This window comes from Benincasa hispida, chromosome 5 (genome assembly GCF_009727055.1).
Source record: "Benincasa hispida cultivar B227 chromosome 5, ASM972705v1, whole genome shotgun sequence".
In the NCBI taxonomy this organism is placed as follows: domain Eukaryota; kingdom Viridiplantae; phylum Streptophyta; class Magnoliopsida; order Cucurbitales; family Cucurbitaceae; genus Benincasa; species Benincasa hispida.
The window spans coordinates 38,910,391-38,934,100 of record NC_052353.1 but is presented as its reverse complement, the minus strand read 5'-3'; the positions used below and the strand labels follow the sequence as shown (position 1 = coordinate 38,934,100).

The 23,710-nt window shown below is 32.6% G+C and overlaps 2 protein-coding genes and 1 long non-coding RNA gene across 3 annotated transcripts; 2 read left to right on the top strand and 1 right to left on the bottom strand.

Annotated features, from left to right (window-relative positions):
- Nucleotides 1-523: 523 nt before the first annotated feature.
- LOC120078253 (CBS domain-containing protein CBSX1, chloroplastic-like) lies at nucleotides 524-5,295 on the bottom strand. The gene is made up of 8 exons (XM_039032477.1): nucleotides 5,032-5,295; nucleotides 4,799-4,886; nucleotides 3,600-3,664; nucleotides 3,435-3,483; nucleotides 3,276-3,328; nucleotides 3,030-3,145; nucleotides 999-1,056; nucleotides 524-890 (listed from the first exon to the last, which is right to left on the bottom strand). The coding sequence occupies exons 1-8, from the start codon at nucleotides 5,206-5,208 to the stop codon at nucleotides 813-815; spliced, it is 684 nt and encodes a 227-aa protein (XP_038888405.1). The 5' UTR covers nucleotides 5,209-5,295; the 3' UTR covers nucleotides 524-812.
- A 2,297-nt stretch (nucleotides 5,296-7,592) lies between these two features.
- On the top strand, nucleotides 7,593-8,297 carry LOC120077671. Its single transcript, XR_005481811.1, has 2 exons — nucleotides 7,593-8,116; nucleotides 8,235-8,297. It is a non-coding gene; the product is annotated as an uncharacterized LOC120077671 (long non-coding RNA).
- A 3,806-nt stretch (nucleotides 8,298-12,103) lies between these two features.
- On the top strand, nucleotides 12,104-15,343 carry LOC120077670. The gene is made up of 3 exons (XM_039031625.1): nucleotides 12,104-12,449; nucleotides 12,589-13,045; nucleotides 13,424-15,343. The coding sequence occupies exons 2-3, from the start codon at nucleotides 12,811-12,813 to the stop codon at nucleotides 13,606-13,608; spliced, it is 420 nt and encodes a 139-aa protein (XP_038887553.1). The 5' UTR covers nucleotides 12,104-12,449; nucleotides 12,589-12,810; the 3' UTR covers nucleotides 13,609-15,343.
- The last annotated feature ends 8,367 nt before the right edge of the window (nucleotides 15,344-23,710 follow it).

The window sequence follows — 23,710 nt, the reverse complement described above, 5'->3', positions numbered from 1 at the left end:
TAGGGCGAGGGTGCGAAAGGCAAGTTGGAGAAAGGTTAAAGTTTCATTTTTTACTTTGTCCCAAACTCTCATTTACAACCTGGTTTTTAACTAGGGTTTTCATGTATATCATGATTCTCGATCCATACGTTGTATTGGTAATCATATATATCTTGCCAAATATATAGTAATATTGGAAAAAATGAAGGATATTTCATTTATTGAGCGGCAGGAATTTCCTGCTACCCATCATTATTAAGTTACGTGTTTAATTTTTAAAAAATAAAAAAAATGAAATATTTTTCTCCGATCTCCTTCCATTGCTCAAGTGAAGTATTATCAATCCAACAAAATTATTAAGATTGCACTCTTGATACTCAAGAAAATGAAGTTGTCTTAGATGTTTGACATATGAGTTGAGTGAGTTAGTTGGTTCTCTCTTTTCTTTTGACACGCCCTCGCATTTGAAGGAGATGATATAGAAAAATATTTGAGTTCATCCATGGCTACATCAATCTTTTGTAAGTCACGTAGTAGTCCAATATCAATTTATTACATTCATTTTTAAATGTATTTTATTTATTTTCTAAGTGATTACTCAATGATATATTGACTCCATATTAATTGTTCTAAAAGAAAAAGTTTTGAACCTCTTAATAAACTATACATATCAATAAACTATGGGATAAATGAATGATGCTAGAGAGAGTCAAAATTGTTATGGGCCTATAAAAAATAATGGGTGATTCCTATCTATATAAATACCCAACATTGTGTGTTTCATTCCAAATGAGCCTTCTACATCTTATCATCTTTAAAATGTATCTTTTCAATCATATCAACTCTTTTGAATGTGTACGCTTCATCTGAAGACCGGCTCTCACTATATCTTCTCTTGTAATGATCCCCATCTTAATTTAACAAAAAAATAGATGCCCATGAGTTATAATGTGAAGAAATTATAAAGTAATTGGAAGAACAGAAAAATGTGAGAAGCATTATAAAGATATAGGCTTTACCAGCTTCCCTTCACAATCTACAACTGGTAAAAGGTGGAACTTTGTTTCAAGCAACAGCCTGTAACAAAGGAATCATAAAAAGATTAGGTTTTTGGTAAGAAATTAATTACTATGTCTTAGTTTTAACCATGTTTTGATGTTAATTATGTGTTTTTAGTTCTTTAAATTCTAAAATGCTCTTCTTTTTTTATTAAAAAATTACCTTTGAAAAGATAATATTCTGAACTTAATTAGTTGTGAAATCAACTCTAACTTACCAAAATAAAATCATTATTCTCCAAAAATTCCACCAAATAATTCTTTGTAAAAGAGTAAAAAAAAAAAAAAAAAAAAAAAAAAATAGAAGAAAACACTAGATGAAGGCAAACCACTCAAGTTTATTGAAAAAAATTGTTGTTTATTTGATTTTTGCATTTTTTTTAACTTACATTAAAGAAGTATTATACGTCTGAAAGTTTTACATTTATGGTTTTAAAATCAATATACATGGAGTTTAAATTAATTTATTCATATGAAAGTTTAAATTTTAAAGAGATATAATTATTAACTTAAAGTTTTAAAATTAATTTTTCCAATTTAGTTGTGGTTAAAACGTATTAAAATAGCACAATTGAAAAATAATATGTATGATAAAGGCTAAATAAGAGAAGTGGCTCAAAAAAATTTATTATAAAAAATGTTGGTTGAATTTTTAAAATTTCTAATAGGTCACTTTAATCTTTTTTTTTTTTTTTTTTTTTTTTTTTTTGGGTTCGAATTCAGTTTGTATTAAAAAGTTTTAGTAATTAATTGATATAAAAAAGATAAAATTAAATTTCATGTCAAATGAGATCATTCAATTGTGTATTAAACTATGAAGCACGGATACTTTATGTGAGGCAAAAAATTAACTTGTATGTTAAATTTATCTATATCCTACATTTTTTTAAAGAAAAAAATTGTATCTTCAATTTATCATTATCCTCATTTTTTTAGAAATATATATATATATATATTAAAAATATATATAAAAAATGACACACCGTATCTGTATCTTAGTTTTTTAGAAATTGATGAATCGCCGTATCCTGTATTCATATTGTGTAGCCGTATTTGTGTTTGTGTTTCATAGGTATTAAATATATTTCTATATATATATATATAAACGGTTGAATAAATGAAAGACTTAATACACATAAAATGAAAAATTCAAATAATCGTTGAAGTACAAAATCTAAAATTCATATATATATTAACCAACTTATAAAATTTAAGGACTAAAAAGGCGAATGTCCTAACCTCTACAGAGTTATTTTTTCTAGATTTTTTCCTTTTTCATGTTCTACAAAATTTGTTTGAGGACGTTTCCCTCTTCCGTTGTGTCTATTTATTTGTAAGTCTTTGCATTATTAGGGTTGTTTTTATTTTGTTTATTTCGGAGATTCTAGTTTTGTGGTGGGCATATATTGCAATATTAATTCTATATTGTCTGTTGATCTACAAACTCATGTGCTAAATTATTGTCGAAGTCTTTAGAAGTCTTTTTTTTCTTTATTTTCTTTTTATCTTAGGGAATCCTAAGACATCATTCTTGAGAAAGGATTCTCAATCGTAAGAAGTCTAAGACTTTATTAGATGAGAATGAGTTCTCTAACTAAGGAAAGCCGAAGTATATCTTTGCTAATATCCATATACTTGGGGGAGTCTAAGTTCTTCGGAGAAAAGTCTCACATTTAAGGGGGAATCTAGGTTATCAATAAATTAGGTTCGACGTGTGTCAATGTAAATGACATTACTTTATAGATGAGTGCAACATTGTAAATACTTGACTTTTTAATATTAGTGGACTGAATTATCTTTTTCAGACTCATTATCTCCGAACGTGATGGATTATCACAGAACTAGGATACCAATCTCTATATGTTTTTTTTTTTTTTTCTCAATAAGTACTGGAACATCTTGTTTAATATTTGTGATCTATATGACGAATCACCTCAAAATTTCATATATATTATTAAACACAGCGATGAATAATAATCTAAGAACACACACCTGGCAGCACTTTCCAAGTTCATGGTTTCACGAACAACCAATGGAGCAGGTGTCATCAAGTCTCCTACAACTTCCCCATTCTTCTTGCTCAACAATTTCTGTATCAACTTGAAGCTCTGTCACAAAACATTCAACTTCTTCAATTATTTTTTTTTATTTCTTATTATAGTCTACTAAATATCCAAAAATGATATTAATTACATTAGTAAAATGGCAACTTAAAAAGAGAAAATAATTTTTACTTACTTTCCAGCTACTGTTGACATCTGGGAATATATTAGCCTCAACATCACCCACACCTATATCAACATTAAAATAAAATTAATTTTATATAATTATATATATATTTAAAATGTCGATGTCTTAATTTTACGTAGTATCCGGTGGTAGAAAATATTGTTGTACCTGAAATTGAGTCCAAGGCTAACAAATCATAATCTGAGACAACGCCAACCTGTAATGGTATTTAACAAAACAGATGCTACCTAAGATTTTCCATTCATTTTCTTCAAATAAAATAAAATCCCATTCATTAAATAAATAGATGTGAGGTGGTTAATTTTTTTTTACCAGTTTCCAGTCGTCATCAACTACAGGAAATCCAGATAGACTCTTCTCCACCAGAACCTCCAATGCTGTTTTTTACAACAAACAGTTATTATTATGAACTGCTGACTAAATATACTTTCAATTATATATTAGTCCCATGTAATTATTTTAGTTTTAAACTTTTGATCAAATCTGTAGACTATAGTCAACCAAATAAACACAGGAGAGTAAACAATAATCAAATTTATCCGATTACGTTTTTAAAATGTCTAAGTAAACGTGAAAAAAAAAGAGCTTATTATAATCCAATTATATTTGTAATTGAGGTATATTATGATTGATCTACGATTGCAATTACATTAAGGCCACGTTTACCCTACTAAAAATGTAATAGAAAAGTGGGTCCCATTTGATTATTTTGATGTTTTATTATTGCTAATGTTACAATTTTGAGATCTTTACTATTACTATTACAACGAGTCAAAATTCATCATTTTAAGTACGTGATCATCCAACAATTACATTTGTAGTTCAAGCTTATTACAATTGATCCATCAATGAAATTTTATCATATGCTTTAATTGTAATTAGGGATTTGGTGACGTGACCATATATCATTGGATTTTCTTTTTTGGACCTTAAATAGAGAGAATGATAAAATAGGTATAAAATAAAGACTTATTGAATATCTTGCGGTGGGTGATCTCTTGATCAGAGATAGATGTCAAATATGCTCACATTCAAAATTATATATAAATATTTAAGGCCTATGCAAACTAGGATTTTGAATTTTGTTGACATATGAAATGAGAAATGAGTGGACATTTACAAAATAAATAATGTGAATCTAATATAGTAATAAGAAAGACTATACTATAAATTCAATCCCTGAATTGCGAGCTCGCAGACCAGACCTATTATAGATCGGTATTGCAAGTTCGCAGACCGAACCTATTATAGATCGGTACTGCGAGCACATAATTGAGGGCTCGGAAACTCATGGATCTATTAGAAAGCTGAAAATTGAATATTGAAAGTTTATAGATAAATTAGAGACACAAGATTAAAAATTTTGAAAAAATTCAAAAATTTATAAACATATTTGACACAAAATTAAAAGAACAGGATCAAAACAACCATAGATATTTAGAGACTAAAATGATAATTTAATAATGACTAAAATGGCAATTGAACCGAACTTGAATTATAATTTGAAATACCTTCGTCAACACTCGTAGATGGCTTAAGAACCTGCAGATTTCCCTTCTTCGTCATGAAATCCCCAACCGTATAAGATCCAATCCTGAACTGAAAAAAAAAAAACACAACACAATGAAAATCAATCAAACACGATACAAAATTAAGTGATTGAAAGCAAAAGAATATCACAATTTCTTAGAACCAGAGAGGATCATCCCGAAAATAAATCGAGAAGAATCGATTCAAGCCCTACCTGTGAGGAACTGGCCACACGGTGGCCGGAAAATGCCAAAGCGACAGCCGGAGACCGAAACAGACTCGACGGCGATGAATTAATCCCGGCGCCGGCGTAAGTCAGCCGGAATTGCGTCTGCAGCAATCGTGAATTAGGAAGAACAGAGGGAACGTACGGCGTAGAAATCGAAGCCATGTGTTCTTTTCTTTGATTTTTTGCGGCGGAGATTCGTAAAGAATTAAAAAAATTAAAAGAATTGAAGGAATTATTCGAATGAATTAAGAAATGAAAATGGTGAAATTTATAGGAAACGGAATTTGAAAAATCAAATTCTAATTACTATTTTGCGTTCTTCTCGGAAAGTTTAGCGAACAAATAGCATCCTGCCACGTTGGCTTAGTAGTTTCTATTTGACTAAACACGCGCGTATTGCGGAGTTTTGGTCCCACACGCTTCTCTCTCACCTTGGACATCTGTAAAAAGTGTTGGACTTTTTTTTAAAAAAAAAGTAAAATAAATTAGAACTAATTAATTATTCAGTCTAGATTCTTCATTGACAAAGAATCAAGAATGATATATACACATTCATAATGAGTAAAAAAAAGTAATAATAATAAAATCTTAAGCTGTTTCTTGCCTACACAATCAATCCAACTTAGAACATATAAGAAATTTGAATAGGTTAACAATTTCTTTTAAATAAGACTTGAATAATGGATTCTCACGTTACCACAAGAAATTTAGTTAATAACGGGATTAGATTGGTGATAGTTTAAGTCATTAAAGATGTGATGAAAAAAGTAAAATTAACTTTTTAATATAGTTATAATTATAAACATCTTGTGAAATATCAACTTGTATTCATGGATGATTAATTAATTAATTTTGTAAATTAAAATGATCAATTTTATAGGGTGAAACTTAAAAATATAGTTTCAAATGTAATTTGAAATGTTTAAATCAATACTTAAATTATCTTATATATATACTAGAGAGGATATATAAGATTTGAATGAAATTCACATTAGTTAGATATCCTATAAAATTTAAATGAGATTCAAAATGTTTGTTAATGCTTCTAAAGACTTAGTGCGAAATAATAATAATAATAAATGTAAAGAATATAAAATTAGAAAATAATAATAATAATAATAAATGTAAAGAATATAAAATTGGGAGTGTTGGATTGAGAAAGACGACAATAATAATGGTTCGAAGATGACCATATGTCTTTACTTTCTTTCTACGCAACTTAAATGACTTAAATGATTACGTATTTTTATAATATAATCATAAATTAAATTAAATGTACGTATACTAAAGTAATAAAAAGTTTAATTAAAACTACATTTAAATTATTCCAATTCAACTTAATTAAATTTGTTTTTTTTAATGAGATTTGCTATTTATTTAAATAATAAACGTATGATTATATTTTAGGTTACATATATGTTAAAAACTATAATAAATAATAGGTTGTTTTTAAATATAAAAAAATAAACTAAAATTTTTATAAAATATAACAAAATTTTAGAACTATCTTGATAGACTTTGATAGACTTCTATCGGTGTCTATCAATTCTATCTGTATCTATCAACGTCTATATTTGATAGTTCTAAAATTTTATTATATCGTGTAAATATTTTCAATGATTTTACCATTTGAAATAATTTTCCATAAATAAATTAAAATATTATTGTAGATATATTACATATAGATGAAAAGTATGGGACGTTCTAAAATTGGCATCAATTGCTTCATTTACCTACACCTTTTAAGCCGACCATTCATTTGAAAGTATCTAACGTGTCAAAATTAATAAAATCGTTTTTTTTAAAAAAAAAAATTAGAAGGAAAAAAAAAAATTCTAATTTAGCAAAAGGCGACTCCTCCACAAGCAAACAAATGAAATTGAAAAGTCTAGAAGGAAAAGTTTGCTTTCTCTTTTGTCCCTCTTATTTTCAAAATCTAGTGCGTAAAATGGAATAATGGGACGCAAATAAGGACGAAATTGAAGTGAGAATGCAAATTTTTGTCACATTTAGCAAAGTTGAGTTCTTGAGCAAACATGAGTTTAAAATGTTTTGAATAATTATATGCAAGACGTGTATATATATAGGTTGGGCTAAATTATACAAAATATTCTCAAATTTTGTATTTTATGTAAAAAATATACATGAACTTTCAAGGGTCATTTGGTTGGAGTTTTTTCTAGATGAAAATCGATAAAGGCATCCAAAATCCACGTTTATTTTTCAATTATTCATAGTCATTTCTTATAAACAAGAGTTTTCTTTCACTTCTAATTTTGCGGGTTTTCTCTTTTATCCTCTTTTTCTGATTTTGACTTTATATATAATTTTATTTTAAAGATAGTTACTTAATTAATTAACAAAATCAATATTTTATAGTAAAACATTTACTTTAACTTATTTTTACAATAAAAATTTATTAAATAAAGGCAATTACTTATTTACATAAATTATTAATAAAGTTGTTAATAATATCTTAAATATATTTAAGGGCTTCTATATAAAAGGCCTTAAAATGAGGCCTATTTTACCTTAATCTCTTCAATATTCCATTTAAAAAAAATAAAATAAAATAAAATAACCTATTTGGCCTAGTTTTTATCACTAATGTAATAGACTATTTACAATTAAACCCTTCCACTCACAAATATATTAAAAAAAGCATTAGAAACGGTCAGATCCTTCCGTTCAGACGTGCGAATTAATGCCTTTTTGTATTTTTTTTCAAAAAATTCCTATTTCCAATAAAACTTCCTTCAACATGTCCCTTCAGTCCTTTCAGGCTCAATGTAAACTCTTATTTTCAATTTCTTCTTCATTCTTCTTCCTTCTTCTTTCTCCTTATTTTCAAGTTTCATTGTTGTTCAATCGGTGACCAACGACCAAGGAAGCAAGCATTCTGCAATCGACGGCCAACGGAGGTTTATTTTCAACCTCGACTATCAACGGAGAGGGAAAGAAAGGCAGCGACCTACTGGAACTTGAGTCGGCTGCAACCTACTACAATCAACGGCCAAAATAGGGAGATGAAGCAATCATTACAATATACTGCATATTTCATATAAAAAAGGTATATTTTGAAATTATTCATGTTTACTATACATAAATTGGTCGATTTCACCCCAATTTCACCCTATTCATTAGGGTTTTATATGAAACTTGATAAGTGATTGGGGATGAACATGCAGTAGCGTTTGGGGAGAAACAAAAATTGTTGGGACTTTCTTGGGGATAAACATGCAGTAGAAGAATAATGAAATTGGTTTATTTGGTATACACTGTTGTATATAACTATTCCTCTATGATATTAGAATAATGTGAAATTTGGAGTGATGTTTATTTGCCATATATTGAAAAATAGACAGATTCTTATAAGCATTTAGAATAGTGTGGAATATGGACCGATGTTTATTAACTATATATCGACATTTGTATTATAAACATGTTGTTTTATACGTCTTCATCAAATATATACACGAAATGAACAATATATATATATATATATAAAGACTTTTTAATTATATTTTTCAATAACTACAGCATATTGTTGGGACTCTTTTTATATTTTTTTATAAGCATGTAGTAGGAACATAGTGAATATTGTTTTGATGTTTATTTGTTATATACGGTCCTATATAAGTGTTAGTACACTATATCATAGTACTGTTCTAATATTTATTTGCTATTTGCTATAGTTTATAACTATTCCTCTATGAAATTAGAATAACGGAAAATCTGTACTGATGTTTATTTGCCATATACGGATGAGTAGACGTTTCCTCTAGAGAATTAGAATAGTGTGGAATATGGAATGATGTTTATTAACTATATATATCGATATTTTTATTATAAACATGTTGTTTTGTACATCTTCATCAAATGTTGATTTCTTATCTACGATATAGAGTATACCTTTAGGGTATTTTAAGAATGTGGAATACTAATGGCTTATATTTATTTGTACATTATCTAGGGATTTATTTGATATAGAACAAAGGGGGTTAAGACAATTGTGAATTAGAACAAAGGGGGTTAAGAAGTATCAGTTGAAAAGGGGATATGTAATGATGTTTATTTATACAATATGTTAGGTTATATAAACGAAAGAATATGTATTGATGTTTATTATTAATAAACTACATTCTTCTAATATCCTAGTATAGAATATACCTGATAACTTATAGAAAGACAAGTTAATGTTCTCTCAGAGTTGGAATAATTAGGATTATAAGTGATGTAAACACATTCATGATAAAGAAAAATGCATGAAATTGTACATATGCGATAAACTCATGCAAAAGTATCTTCTTAAGTGAAAAATTGCATCACTAACATGAAGGAACTCTATTTACAGAGAACTTTTGAGTGGAAGCGGATCATTCAAATCTCATTTTCGATTGAACGCATACATTTACAGTCATACAGAACAAATTATGCATCAGAAACTAAAGTACAACATGTTTCTGAAAATAAAACAAAAGATTAAGAGATTATACCTTTGAAGAACCGTTCTTCAAGATAATCCCTCGAACGTACTCGTTCACGAACGTGTCGAACAAGTCATAAACTCCCTCGAACAAGCAGGAAGTAGCAACTTGATCCTCGAACCAAACGGGACACTACCACTTGGTGACTTTGGTATTCTTGGTATGAATCCAAGAGTGGTAGGCTCTGACTAATTTTGGTTAGAGGGAATTTGGAATTTGGAATTTGGAGGAGGAAGACGATCGTGTAGTGAATAACACTATCGTGTAGACGAACTAGTCTATCGCATAGACTTCTTACTCGATCGTCTAATTTCTCAAGAAGCGTGTAGTCACTCTATCAAGTAATGCCTATCTCTCTCTGGACTAATAAAAAAAAATTCATTTTATTCCATTTTTGCCATAAAACCAAATAACTACCCACTAAGGGTGGTTAGAGAGAAAAATGATAATTATCAAATAATTAATAAATTATAAATAAATATGATAAGTAACTTATCATATTATATTTATAACTTATAGTTTTAATATTGTATCATATACAATATAAAAATCATAGTTTTTTTTTTCTCTATTTTATGGCATTTAATATAAATCATATTTATATTAAATTTAGTAACTATGAATCTTATTCATAGAAAATATATTTGAATCATATTCAAATCTTAGTTCCTCCAATCAAACTATGATGTATCATATACATTATGTCAATTATATCATATATAATTGAATTAATTTAATTATATCATATATAATTAAATTTCACTCTTATTAATTTGAATATTTCAAATTAACTCAAAAACTGATTCTCAACTTAAATCTATTGAGTTACCAAGTGGACCTTATGGACCTGTAGGTTGAAGCTCCAACTGTACGTGAATAATTAATTAAACTCTTTAATCACATTATCCACCATCCGTTAACTGTCAAACACTCCACTAAAGACCAACAATTGTACTCTTCACACCACATATATATTTCTGTGTCTATTGGATATAACCCATCAACAGTACGATGACCTTTCACATCTAACTACAGTTGGACCAAATTATCGTTTTGCCCTTGTAGTTACATCTAACTCCTTAAGTACTATTGATCTCTCTAATGAAAAATACATCATAGTCTTACTATGACTAAATCCCTCTCGGGCCAGGAGAGGGTGTTGCGTCACATTGTTGAAGACCCGGAATCAGCCTTTAAAGGAGTAATTTATCTACTTACTGTCGGAGAAGGAGTGAATTCCATCTTGTGTATCTGAGTTCCCAACTCCCCAATCAGACGAATCTCTAAAATGGTATGCTTGTTGAGTCGACGATCTGGCTATACTCATATAAATCAAAGGATCACCCTCATAGGTAGAAGTTTACAACTCACTCAGGATTCATGTCATGTTACTTATGGTCATCATGGTGAAATGTAAGTCTATTATGAACAGTGTTATATAATGAGACTAAACATTTCGTGGGCTGATCTTATACAAACTTCTTTTTATAGAGTATCCTCGCTCATATGTCTAATACACGAATGATTAAGATCAAATCATTTGTAGCACTGTACAACATTTGTAACATCTACAAATCGGGCCATACTCGTAGTGTCACCAAGACAAGGTATCCAGCCTTATCCATTTATTATAGACTATTTAGGTTATCACTTGATCTACTTGTATGCTACCGAGACATTCCATAGACTTAAATATCCAGCTTTATTCATATACTACATATGATAACCTAAATGGTCTATAGTGGATGGATAAGGCTGTATACCTTATCCTGGTGACACTATGAATACGACCCGCTTTGTAGATGTTACAATTGTTGTAAAATGCTACAAATGATCTGATCTTGATCATTCATGTAGAGACATGTGAGCGGGGGTATTCTATACAAAAGAGTTTGTATAAGATCGAACCATGAAATAACTAGTCTCATTATATAACGTTCATAATTGAGACTTACATTTCACTAGGATGACCATAGGTAACATGACTTGAATCCTGAGTGAGTTTTGAACTTCTGTCTATGAAGGCGATCTTTTGATTTGTATGGGTGAGAGTGACTAGATCGCCAACTCAATAAGTCTACCATTTTAGAGATTTGTCTGATTAGGGAGCTGGGAACACTCATTCCTCAACGTTGGGAAAACTATATAAATTGCTCTCTTAAGGGATGATTTCGGAGCTTAGATAATGTGGCGCCACACCCTCTCCTAGCCCGAAAGGGGTTCGGTCATAGTTTAACTGTAACTTATTGTTCATTAGGGGGATCAGTGATACATAAGGAGTTAGATATAACAAAAGAGGCAAAACAGTAATTTTGACCTAGCTGTACTTACGAGCAATTTGTGAAGGGTCATTGCACTGTTGATTGGTTATATTTAATGGACATAGAAATATGTTTGTAGTACGAAGAGTGCAACTGTTGGTTTTTAATGGAGTGCCCTACAGTTAATGGATGTTGAATAATTTAATTAAAGGAGTTTAATTAATTATTCAAGTACCATAGGTTAATATAACATATAGTTATATATATTTTATTAAAATAAATTTATTTATGATTTATTAATATTAATTTTTTGAAATTTAGGGAGGGAAATAACTTCCCTTCCATAATCTCTTTCAACTCACTACGTGTGATTGTGGTGGTTATGGGATTTGGCTATTCTTCAAAATTTTTGGTTGAAAATATAAAGTGCTCTCTGTGAAAAATAGAACACAGAAAACTCCCAGACTTCTTTTCCCTCCCAATTTCCTCTCTATCTCTTTTCATTTCCAAAAATCACAGAGCACAGAAACTCCTGTGATTCTCATCCCAGAGAATACATAAGGTTTCAATTGGTGGTAGCCATAGGTTTTCGAGTTCGTTGTAGTACGTGGCCATTTTGGAGAAGAGGATTCGTGAAGATTTGTGATCTTTAAAGGTATCATTAATTTCTCCGTTTTCCTCTTCAAATGCATGCTATAAATTTAGAATTAATGCATAATTTTTCTGTTTGATTTCTATAAATGTGTTGTTCTGTAAAAAAATTGTAAATTGGGTCGATCTCTACTTCCACACAGGACCTTCGTCGGTTCCTTCATCGATGTGTTCCTGAAGTTGAAATACAATGCATACTATCTGAATGTCAAAACTCCTTCTATGGAAGCCACTTTGAAGGACACAAGACTGCTGCAAAGGTCCTTCAAAGTGGGTACTTTTGGCCCACTCTGTAAAGATGCACTGACTATGTACTTAAATGTGACCCATGCCAACCCACGTGTAATATATCAGCAAGAAACACAATGCCCCTTAACAACATACTTGAAGTGGAACTATTCGATGTTTGGTGTATTGATTTCATAGGGCTATTTCCTCCCTCCTCTAGTCAGCAATATATCTTGGTAGCAGTAAATTATGTGTCAAAGTGGGTTGAGGCAATAGCTTGTGCAAAGAATGTTGTGGTAGCCGTTTCAAAGTTCCTGACAAAGTACATCTTCACATGCTTTGGAACGGCTAAGGTGTTAATCAGTGATGAAGGTATGAATTTCATTAACCATATTATTTCTAAGTTACTTGCTAAATACAATGTTAGGCACAAGGTGGCTATCACGTTTAAAATGCCAATAGGAATGTCTTCGTATGCTTTGGTGTTTGGAAAAACATGCTACTTGCCATTAGAATTAGAACACAAAGTGTACTGGGCAGTTAAGAAGCTGAACTTAGACTTGGAGGTCGCTGGAGAACATCAAAAACTGTAACTAAATGAGTTGCACGATTGATGACTGAACGCGTATGAAAACGTGAAGATGTACAAGGAAAAGACCAAGTGTTGGCTTGACCAATGCATCGACAAGAAGGAACTTTTCGTTGGTAATTTTTTTTTGTTATTTAACTCACGTTTACGATTGTTTTCAGGAATACGAAAATCTAGGTGGTCTGAAGCATTCATTATCAAGGAAATCTTTCCTCATGGAGCCTTGAAATTTACTCGAGAGGATGAAACAAATGCCTTCAAAGTAAATGGGCAAAGTGTCAAGCCATACTTTGAAGGGAATACGGAGCGTTGCAAAACATCCATCGACCTATGTGAGCTTGCTTGAAGCTTGCATTGAAGTCGTCCCTGTGTGCAGTCAGATATATATATTCCAGGGACGCTTCCTTTTTCATGCTTTCTTTTTTATTTATGTATATCATGTTTTCTTTATGTTCTTATTTAAATTTTTGTTTGAGTGAAGTTTTGAGATTGCCTTTTGAATGCATGTTTTAAAACCAACTTTATGGATTCTTAAATTAGGGTACTTGAATTGGGGCGTTAGAGTTGTACCAATGCATATCCATACATGGGAAGAAGAGGAGTTATATTGGGAGATGGATCAGTCAAGTATTTGAGTGGCCCTAGGTGTGTCTCTTCAGGTCTGCATTAATTGCGTAGTCGTAACATAGCTGCCAAAGGTCACGTTTGTCCCCCTCTCTCTCTCTTCATGTGTTTTTCTATAAAAGAGCCAAGCTTTCCCTTCCAAGTTTTCTTCTTCTCCTTCGATATTTTCGTGCCCTAACCCATCTTCAGGCCTCTTGTTGTTCGACTGCATCACTTTGGTCATCATCTACGAGATTCCTTACCGGAAACCATGTCAGACACTTCAGATAGCCAAAACGAATCATTGAGCTTCACTAGAGATAGTCTGGTAAGCTCGGTCTCATCCCCATCAGTTTCACCTTCCTCACCTTCATCCTCACCCTCATTTTCAAAACCCACTGTTTCAACCAAAGGACGGTCGTTTCATCTTCCTCTGGAAAGACAACCGTTCAACCCAAACACAAGGCAGTGTGATCGTCAATCTCTTCCAAAACCCCTTCCATTCCCCAACGATCGTCTATCTTCTCCAAAACCCCTTCAAAACCTAAACCTTTTGTCCCCTTAAACCCAAAAATCCTAAGTGTACAACTCCCTCCAAACTGTCGTAGTAGCCTGCGACGAAAGGTCATGCCAAAACATCTGCCACAAAGCCCTATAAACGGCCAGCCCCTCCACCAATCATCCCAACCATCACACCCCCACAATGTCGATGTGTGACCCTGTGCCTGAACATTTAAGAACTGCATCATCATCTATCGTGCATCCGACGGTGCCCTTAGCCATAGAACCACTGCTAGCTCGAAAGATTTATTGTTGCAAGCAAACCTCGACTAGACAATAAAATTTATAATTCACTAAATGAACAACTTATACTAACTGGTATTTCAAGTAGTAAGTCCAGGGTTGAACCATAGGAAAGCACGGAAGATTAGTTTCTCGAAGCTCATTTTTAGTTAAAGTAGTAAAATAGGAGGGGGGGGGGGTTGTTTGGTGTGGCTAGGAATAGGAAATGAATAAAAGAAATAAAATTCAATGAAAGTAAAATATAGAAATGCAATTAACCACGATATTCTAACTCAGGAAAATGGAATGGACTCATGCAATTCTTGTTCATCGAGTTATTTAAATGCAAATTTAGGCTCTTGACTATGGCTAGTCAAATTGATTGAAATCCTAATCAATTGTCCTAATTACCTAATTAATCAAGATGCATAGAAAACGAATCCGCTCCATACAAATTGATAAATAGCATTAAGTTCTAGGGATAACACGAGGATGAGTGTTTGACTTCCCAAACATTCATTGTGGTTTCTCTCTAGGTTTAAGAGCAATACTATTAATTTTAGGCAAGAAATTGCAAGCCTGTAGGATTGTATCAGCAACAGCGGAAGCAACAAGGATCATTAAGCACTCTAATTCATTAATTTTGGAAAAAATAAAGTATGCTTTTGCAGAAACAAATGAGTTTCATGACATACCTTTGTAGAACTTCTTCAAAGCTCGAGCAAGGATGAATCAAACATACCTTTGAATCATACACATTTTCGGTGCTATCAAACACCCTCAACTTAATTCTTGATCGTCATCGAGCAAGGATGAATCACACATTCACACAAAAAAATTATGCTTGCCCAACTACAAAGGTCGTTACTCTAGTCTCAACGGTCTATAAGGATAAGATTTACAATAAAAAATGAAATCCGATTACAATAAATCAATGAAACTCATTTTAAAAATGATTCTAAATCTATTCATGCATGAATGAGTCTAAAACCCTAACTAATGAAACCCAAAAAACCCGGAATGTTTTTATAAAGCTCTCAACTTGTTTTCCCCTACTCTGGCTCGAAGGTTCAAGAGCTGAGCTTCCTAAACTCAACAGTGCAATGACACATTTACGAAAACTAAACTTTTATTCTTGTTTTTTTCCTCATTTTCCTATTTTACACAAAAGAGGAACCCTTATCTAGACACGTCACTTTCGTTTTGGCTTGTCCACACGGGTTATGTGAAAGACATCCAACTACGAGCAACGTCTCCTAATAAGTACCGAAGTTTACTCATTTCTCAGGGTACTTTAGTTCAGAGGGAAACTACGGGTGTCATAACTGCCCCAAGTTAATCATAACCCTAAGAAAGAGGAGTAATCCCCTTCAAAAATAACATACAAACTTGTTTTTACTTTACAACATGCTCTGTCTTTTACAAACTTTCTTTTTATTTACTCTACAGTTGGCTTTTACAATACAAAACAAGAGTTTGGTTAAAACTTAAGCATGCATTACTAGGTTGAGCTTTCAGTCACTTAACACCTATCCCCTAGGCCTTTCGGGGTGACAACAAATATACAAGCTACGTAATACAATTCTAAGCATGCAAGACCTAATTTCGTTGGACAAAGGACTTAAAGATACATGAGAAATAAGAAAAAATTTTAAAACGGACTAAAAAACATGATTATGCTCTTCAAACATAATTTCATGCAAACCTAATCACAAAGAGGGTGCATCATCAACTACTCATCATAATAAACCAAGCGAGAGAGCAAGCAAACAATTCAAGCACACAAACATCGTCCGAACACAATGCTCAAGGACCTCAAGCTATCATAACAAACCCACCCCCAATTTAAAATGATACATTATCCCCAGTGTATCTCTAATCTAGGCCCAATAAAATAAAAGAGTCAGGAAAACAGAAAACCTCCCCTGATGACGTTTTCGCACACGAGATGGTCGTAAGAGGATTGCCTTAAATTGATCTTCTTCTTCTTTCAGGGCAAAGAAAGAGAACCTACAAAAGAAAAACAATAAGTTATACTAGAAAGCAGTAAAATTTTTATCACTTGCCTCCCTCCAGGAAGGACAAATTTTTAACGTCGATTGCTCGACGTGACCTGTCCCCTGTCAAGGTACAAAGAAATTCTCATATTTTTCTGGTCCCTTCTTGGATTAGTCAAACTAGACAGGTCAAATTTGGTGTTTTTAGAATAAGGAAAAAAAAGGTAAAAAGAAAGAATCAAACGGCTCAAATGACTCTAAAGAGTCTAAAGAAAGAAAGATGCAACAGACTCGTGAGACTTAGAGGAAAAAAACTCGAATATATACGAAATACTAGGGGTTAGAACAGGGCGAGGTCTTTCGACCTCTAACTATATCACTTGGATGTCATCAAATTTAGGCTCGGGATCCTCCTTAGCCTAAAAAACTGGGAAACATGGCCTGACATCCTCACCATCACTAGAGTAATAGCACTCCATAAGGAACTCTGCCTCCGAGGTACAGACAATAGGCTGCTCTTGCACGCTTTCCAATCTCTACATGACCTTTATTAGCTGGGCAACATGGTCGGTCATGCTTTGCAACTGAGTTTGAACATCCTATTGAAACTGAAGAGAGTTATTAGCAAGTTCATAAATTAAGAATTCCAAAGTCATACCTGGGTATAAATTTCCAGGAAGTAGTTCCTCCCCCTTCACTGTGTCGACATGGACTACCTTATGCTTTTGAGCCTCTGGCAAATCCAAGGAATGGTCTGGCAATGGCTCGTTCGGCCTCTCAACTGAAGTTGCAAGCTGAGCAATAGGGTCACTCAGACTTTGCAAGTTAGTTTTATACTCTGCCTCGGGGCAAAGACTCTCCTATTGGAAGTGCTCGAACTCCTGATGCCTACAGAGATTGTCCTGTTTAAGCTCAAAAGTATTGTCAGCAAGCTCCATAACAAAGCCTCTAAAGACTTACCCAACCTTGGAGGCTGAGCATAAGTCGACTGGTGTGGTGCTGTAAAATCTTTGGTTGTCTAAAACTCTAACTGCCATCATGAGTATCTATGGTCAATGGACTCCTTCCACCAAGAAGTGAGGTTCGTAGTCCAAATGACCATAATACCCTCCTCGAAATGACCATGGGTTATGGACTCCATCGCAATCTCGGCCTACTGCCTCTGTTCCACTTCATCACGTGGCCAACAAGGCAATTTAATCGCAATGTAGTGGTCAAGGCTTACTTGTCGTTCAAGATCTGCAACTCGGCTTTCGGACGTACAAGATTGATTTGGAAATCCTGCCATATCTTCAACTAACATAAGAAAAGAAAACAAATCAAAGCAAAAGAAACTTTACTAAAACTAACTAAGAAGAACTAATTGGTTCCCTGGCAACGACGTCAATTTGTTAGCTCAAAATATTTTTGTCGCAAGCAAACTCTCGACTAGACAAATAAAATTTATAATTCACCAAACGAACAACTTCTACTAAACTGATATTACTAACGGAAAGTTTGGGGTAAACCACAGGGAAGCGTGGAAGATTAGTTCCTTGAAGCTCATTTTTAGTAAAATGGTAAAAATGAGAGGGGGGGGGGGGTTGGTGTGGATTGGAATAGGAAACGAATAAGGAAATAAAATGCATTGAAAGTAAAAGATAGAAATGCAATTAATACGACATTCTAGCTTAGGAAAATGGAATGGACCAAATGCAATTCTTGTTCATCGAGTTATTTAAATGCAATTTTAGATTCTTGACTATGCCTAGTCCAATTGATTAGAATCCCAATCAATGGTCCTAATTACCTAATTAATCGAAATACATAGAAAACGAATCCACTCCATACAAATTGATAAATCGTATTAAGTTCTAGGGATAATGCTAGGATGAGGGTTCGACTTCCAACGTCTAATCAAACATTCAATGTGGTTTCTTTCTAGGTTGATAAGAGAAATACTATTCATTTTAGGCAATGAGTTGCAAGTCTAACTAACCTATTGCTTCCTTTGGGATTAACCTATAATTATATGTCAAATTACACAACAAATTATTAGTTGTCAATTAATAATAAAATTATGCAATTCTAAACACAAAATTCAAATTGAAACCTATAGACAAGAATATAGAAATTACATTCAAATAGAACTTCAAAAAACTATATTATTCCAAATCCCTAAACTAGAGAGCTAGTTCTTACCTTCCCATGCAGATGAAGGAGACAAGAATCCGACATTATCTTCACTAATTACATGAGATGGGTAGAAAAATGAAGAAAAATACAAGTGGAGAGGTGAAAAGAGGAGAAAATCGGCATAGGAACCAATTGGGAGGTGATTTTTCCCTGAACCTCTTGCACTAAAACGAAGAAGAAAGCTTATAAACTGCAGTCGTAGCGTCGCGACGCTGCGAGGCCTCGCTTATGCCTCCGTAAAAATTTGGAGCATTACAACGCTACCCTGTTTTCTAGCATCAAGTCACTATTGCCTTGTAACGTTGCACAACACTCCATGCAGGGGCATTTTCATCCTTTCACATCTTTTTGAAGCCCGATTACTCAAATTAGCCCCTAATTTCTCCAAATTCACCCCGAACACCTTGTAACGGCTGATTCTACCTCAAAGATGTTTGATAACTATAAAATCATTAAATAAACATATTAAACATAGTAATGACCTAGAATTAAGAAAAGGAAAATAACATATTTTTGATGCTATCGGCCACCATCTTCCCCATCGAGGCAGTCCTCTTTCTCCTGCATCCTTTCTTGGGTTGTATGTCCTTAAACTCGTAGTTTATAATGTTGAACATTTTCTATTATCAATAAAGATGTTATTGACATTTATTCGATAAAATTAATTGCACTTGTAAAGACTAAGTCCAATAAACTAAAAATCCATGGCTATTATATGAATGCTTGAACTTTATGTGGAGACATAAAGATGGATCAAGTTCGAGTAAATAGTCAAAACGGTCTATAGTATATGAATAAGGTTGAGTGCCTTATTTTGGTAACACTATCGGATGCGACCCACTCTATAGTTGTTACAATTTGTTGTGAAGTGCTACAAACAAAGTGTTCCTAATTCGTTCTGTTGGATTTTATGTCCTAAAACTCTTGGTTTTGTAAAACAATAACCTTATTTTGTAGATCGATAAAGTTGTTATTGATGTTTTGATTCAGAAAAGTTATTATTGAATATATGAATTGCTTATTTCATTTTAGAAATAAATCCAATAAACTAAAAAATCCATGACTATTACATGAGTACTTGAACTTTATGTGGAGACATAAGAGTGGACCGGGTTTGAGTAAATTGTCAAAATGATCTATAGTATACGAATAAGGTTGGGTGCCTTATTCTGGTAACACTATCGGATGTGGTCCACTCTGTAGTTGTTACAATGAGTTGTAAAGTGCTACAAACGAAGTGATCCTAATTCATTCCTGTGGTGACATGAGGAATGGAGGCGTCCTGTGCAATGAGTTTATATAAGAATGGACCAAGAAATAAGTCATTCTTACTTTATAACATTGTTTACTGTTTAAGACTGACTATTTCATAGCGATGGCCTAAGTAACTTGACATTGATCCTGAGCTAACTATGAACTCCTGTTTATTCGGGATTATCCTTAGATTTGCATAAGTGAGGGTTGGCTCCATAGTGCTAGCTCAATAAGCCTCTCATTTTAGGGGTAAAACCGAGTAGATAGCTGGGGACATAGGGTGCAAGAAGGAATTTACTCTTACTCGCTTTCAGGGATAGTAGAAAGGTTGTTCCCATAAATGTTGATTTCGGGTCTTGAATAAGGAGCTCCACCCTTTTATTGGCCCGATGGGGATTCGATTTGTTGATTGGATCACAAAAAAATTTATTCATTAGAGGATCAGTAGAACTTAAGGAACAAAAGGTAATCTCAGGGGTAAAATAACTATTGACCCAACCATTATTACGAACAACATGCGAAGGGTTAACTTACTAATCATGATTATATCAAGTGGGCATAATATATTTACAGTGAGAGGATTGCAACTACTGGGCTTTAGTGGAGTGACCCGATAGTTAACGAATGGGGGTTAATTTGGTGTAAAGAGTTTAGCCAATTAATCTCGGGTCGTTGGAGCCCATGATCTATAGGTCCATTAGATCCCCCTACTAGCTCACAAATGGAATTAGCCTTAGAATAACATGATAAGTTAATTTGAATCGTTCAAATTTGAATTAAGGGAATCAGTAATTATATGTGATATAATTACATGTTTAATTATAGAATTAAACGAAATTGGAGAATTGATTAATATTTAAATATTATTTAAATATTAAATTCACAAATAGGGATTCATGGTGGTGGAATTGGTATTAAATTAATTTAATATTTGATATTAAATTAATAAGAATTAATTAAATTGTTTAATTAATTATTAATTATAATTTTATTAAAAAGATTAATTATTAAATTAATTTTGTAAAGTTAATAAAAATTTATTTTTATTAAATTAATTAAAACTAAAGATTAAAATTGATTTTTATTTGAAATTCAAAATCAAAGTGGACTTGGAAAAATCCACTAAATGGATTCTTCCCATTTGCATGTAAACCACCTCAAGATCCACTCAAATCCACTTCAATTTGTTGAAGTATAAGCTGTCTCTTCAAATGCAATGTGATTGCATGAAGCTTTAGCATAAAACTGATAAGTATCATCTGAATTAGGAGAGCAATAAGTGAGAAAAAAAAGCTAGAAAAGGGCTGAAGAAGGGTTCTTCATTTTCCAGAAAACCAGTTCTCTTCCTCCTCTCAATTCCCTAAATTTTTACTTGTTTTGAGTCCCACAATTCAATCTAAGACTCCTTGAGGATAGTAGGGAAGCTCTAGTGGTGGTACACAACTAGAATTTGAGAGGATTGTAGTTGAATTTGTTGAAGAAGAAGATCTTCAAAAGTATATTTTTGAAACCTTTTAATATCTCATGAACATGCTTAATTTAAAGCAAAAATTGATGAATTAGAATGCTTATGATCACGTTTTCTTTCGCTGTGCGCTTTCTTAAACTAACACTTGGTATCAAAGCATTACTTAAGCATTCAATTTGAGTTAATTTTGGCTTGGTGGGTATTTTTCATAAGTTATATAAAAATGGTAAACTTATATGTTTTTCCCGAGTTTTGGCATTAAAATTCTCTTCAATTATGTTGTAATTCTTGTAATTGGCTCTTAATTGATGGGTCTTAATGTGTGCTTAAAAGTCTATTATTCGATTGGAGTCATTAGAGTTGAAATTAGGATGTAATTGAAGAAAGAAGCAACGAAGGTCAGTAGTAGAAAGCAGAATTTTCAACCATTGCCTCGCAGTGTCGTTACGCTGTGCTTGGAGCGTCACGAGGTTGTTCTTCGTTCCAGCCCAGAATCGTGAAGAACATCCTGTGGCATTGCAACACTGGGATGCAACATTGCGACGCTGTTCATCCCAGCACAACATGCACGCGCGAGCCCAGATCGGCGGTCTAAGTGAACCAGTCCAGCCGGTTCGGGTCAAGGAGGTTTAGTTCAACTTTATTAAGCCCGGTTCAGCCTAATTTTGAGCATTGGAGGTCCGATTCGAGAGGTTCGAGACTGATTTGAGGTGATTCGAGCGGTCCAAAAGTATTTTGGAGCCAATTTTTGCTGATTTATGTAATAATTTAGGCTTTTGTATGGTTGAGAATGCCAAAACTAAACCATATCAGTTTGTGTTTAATTATTTATGCATGTGATGTATGTTATAATTAAATAAATCTTGTATGTGCATATAGTATGCCATGTAGATTTAAAATCCTACCATAGGAAGTATGTTGCATGCATTTGGAAGTATGTTATAAGATGTTATAATATATAGTATACATGTTTAGGATTTCAATTGTTTTAATATAAGTGTTATATTAAATCATGAGATATCTGATGTTTGTTATGGATGCAAAATATGTCTAAAGTTTTATAAGTTGTTATAAAATTAGATTAGACATTAAAATCCATAACAAAAATAAATTGCATGCTCATGTAGGTTAATCACTTGTTTTAATAGTTAAAATAGGTCGTTACCTTATAAAACTTGCATTACAAACTCAACCGGTATATAATCTTGTCTAAGGCTGGGGATGTTTAAGTTGACGGTCTACAAAACACCTCCTACCTGGGGATTATGACTGAATAATTGAGTGTTGTTAACCGATTCTATAATCACATGTGAGCGGTGTAAGGTTTTAAAGCTGGTTTATCAAGACATCGTAGGTTAAATCCAAATATAATCGTTATACTTGGATAAACACCTAGACTTAGATTGTTTAATTAGACAAAACAAACTTGAGTAAACATGTACCCGAACAAATGTTAGAACACTTCAATGGGAGTTTAATAACATATATGATATGTTGTTAGAACACTTCAGTGGTAATTTATTAATGTATATGATATATTGGTGGAATGCTTCAGTGGGAGATTAATTACATATACAATATGGGTGTTTTTAGCTTTCGCGTCCTTAAGAGTTCACATCGAGATTCATGTTTTGCTTCGTGTCGATTATACCTCGACTGCTCCATTTGGAAAGTGTTTGCATGAATCAAGATCTAGGTGAATAGGGGAAGTTGTTCACAGTAAAATCAAATACACGACGTTTTGATTTTAATTCTCACGTTCCTAAAGAATTCACACCGCGAGGTTCATGCGACACTTCGTGTCACCCTGGGAGTGACCTCCATTCGCATAAACCTGATTGGGTTTTGGAGATAATATTTAGTCAATAATATCTAAATGAAAATAAGATAACAACCTGATTGGGTTTTGATATTGACTAAATGAAAATAGTAACTAAATGACTATAGGAATAAGAGTTATTTTGGAGATAGTATTTAGTCAATAATATCTTTCTTTAGTGAAGAGTATTTGACTGTCCCTCGGTAGCACTTATTCTGACTCACTATAGTACGGATGCAAAATAATGATTTTGGGTACATTATTAATTTACTAAAACATGATTGGGTTTAAAAGAAATTCACTCATAAAGATTTTGTTTATTTTTCAAGAATGACTAGTTCATTGATAC

Excerpts from the sequence above, each read along its gene's own strand:
- LOC120078253 (XM_039032477.1), bottom strand. The coding sequence starts at position 5,208 with ATGGCTTCGATTTCTACGCCGTACGTTCCCTCTGTTCTTCCTAATTCA. Across the intron at positions 3,484-3,599 it reads TTGATGACGACTGGAAACTG|GTTGGCGTTGTCTCAGATTA; the intron begins GTAAAAAAAAAT and ends ATACCATTACAG. Across the intron at positions 1,057-3,029 it reads AACTTGGAAAGTGCTGCCAG|GCTGTTGCTTGAAACAAAGT; the intron begins GTGTGTGTTCTT and ends CCTTTGTTACAG.
- LOC120077670 (XM_039031625.1), top strand. The coding sequence starts at position 12,811 with ATGCCCCTTAACAACATACTTGAAGTGGAACTATTCGATGTTTGGTGT. Across the intron at positions 13,046-13,423 it reads GGTGTTAATCAGTGATGAAG|GAATACGAAAATCTAGGTGG; the intron begins GTATGAATTTCA and ends GATTGTTTTCAG.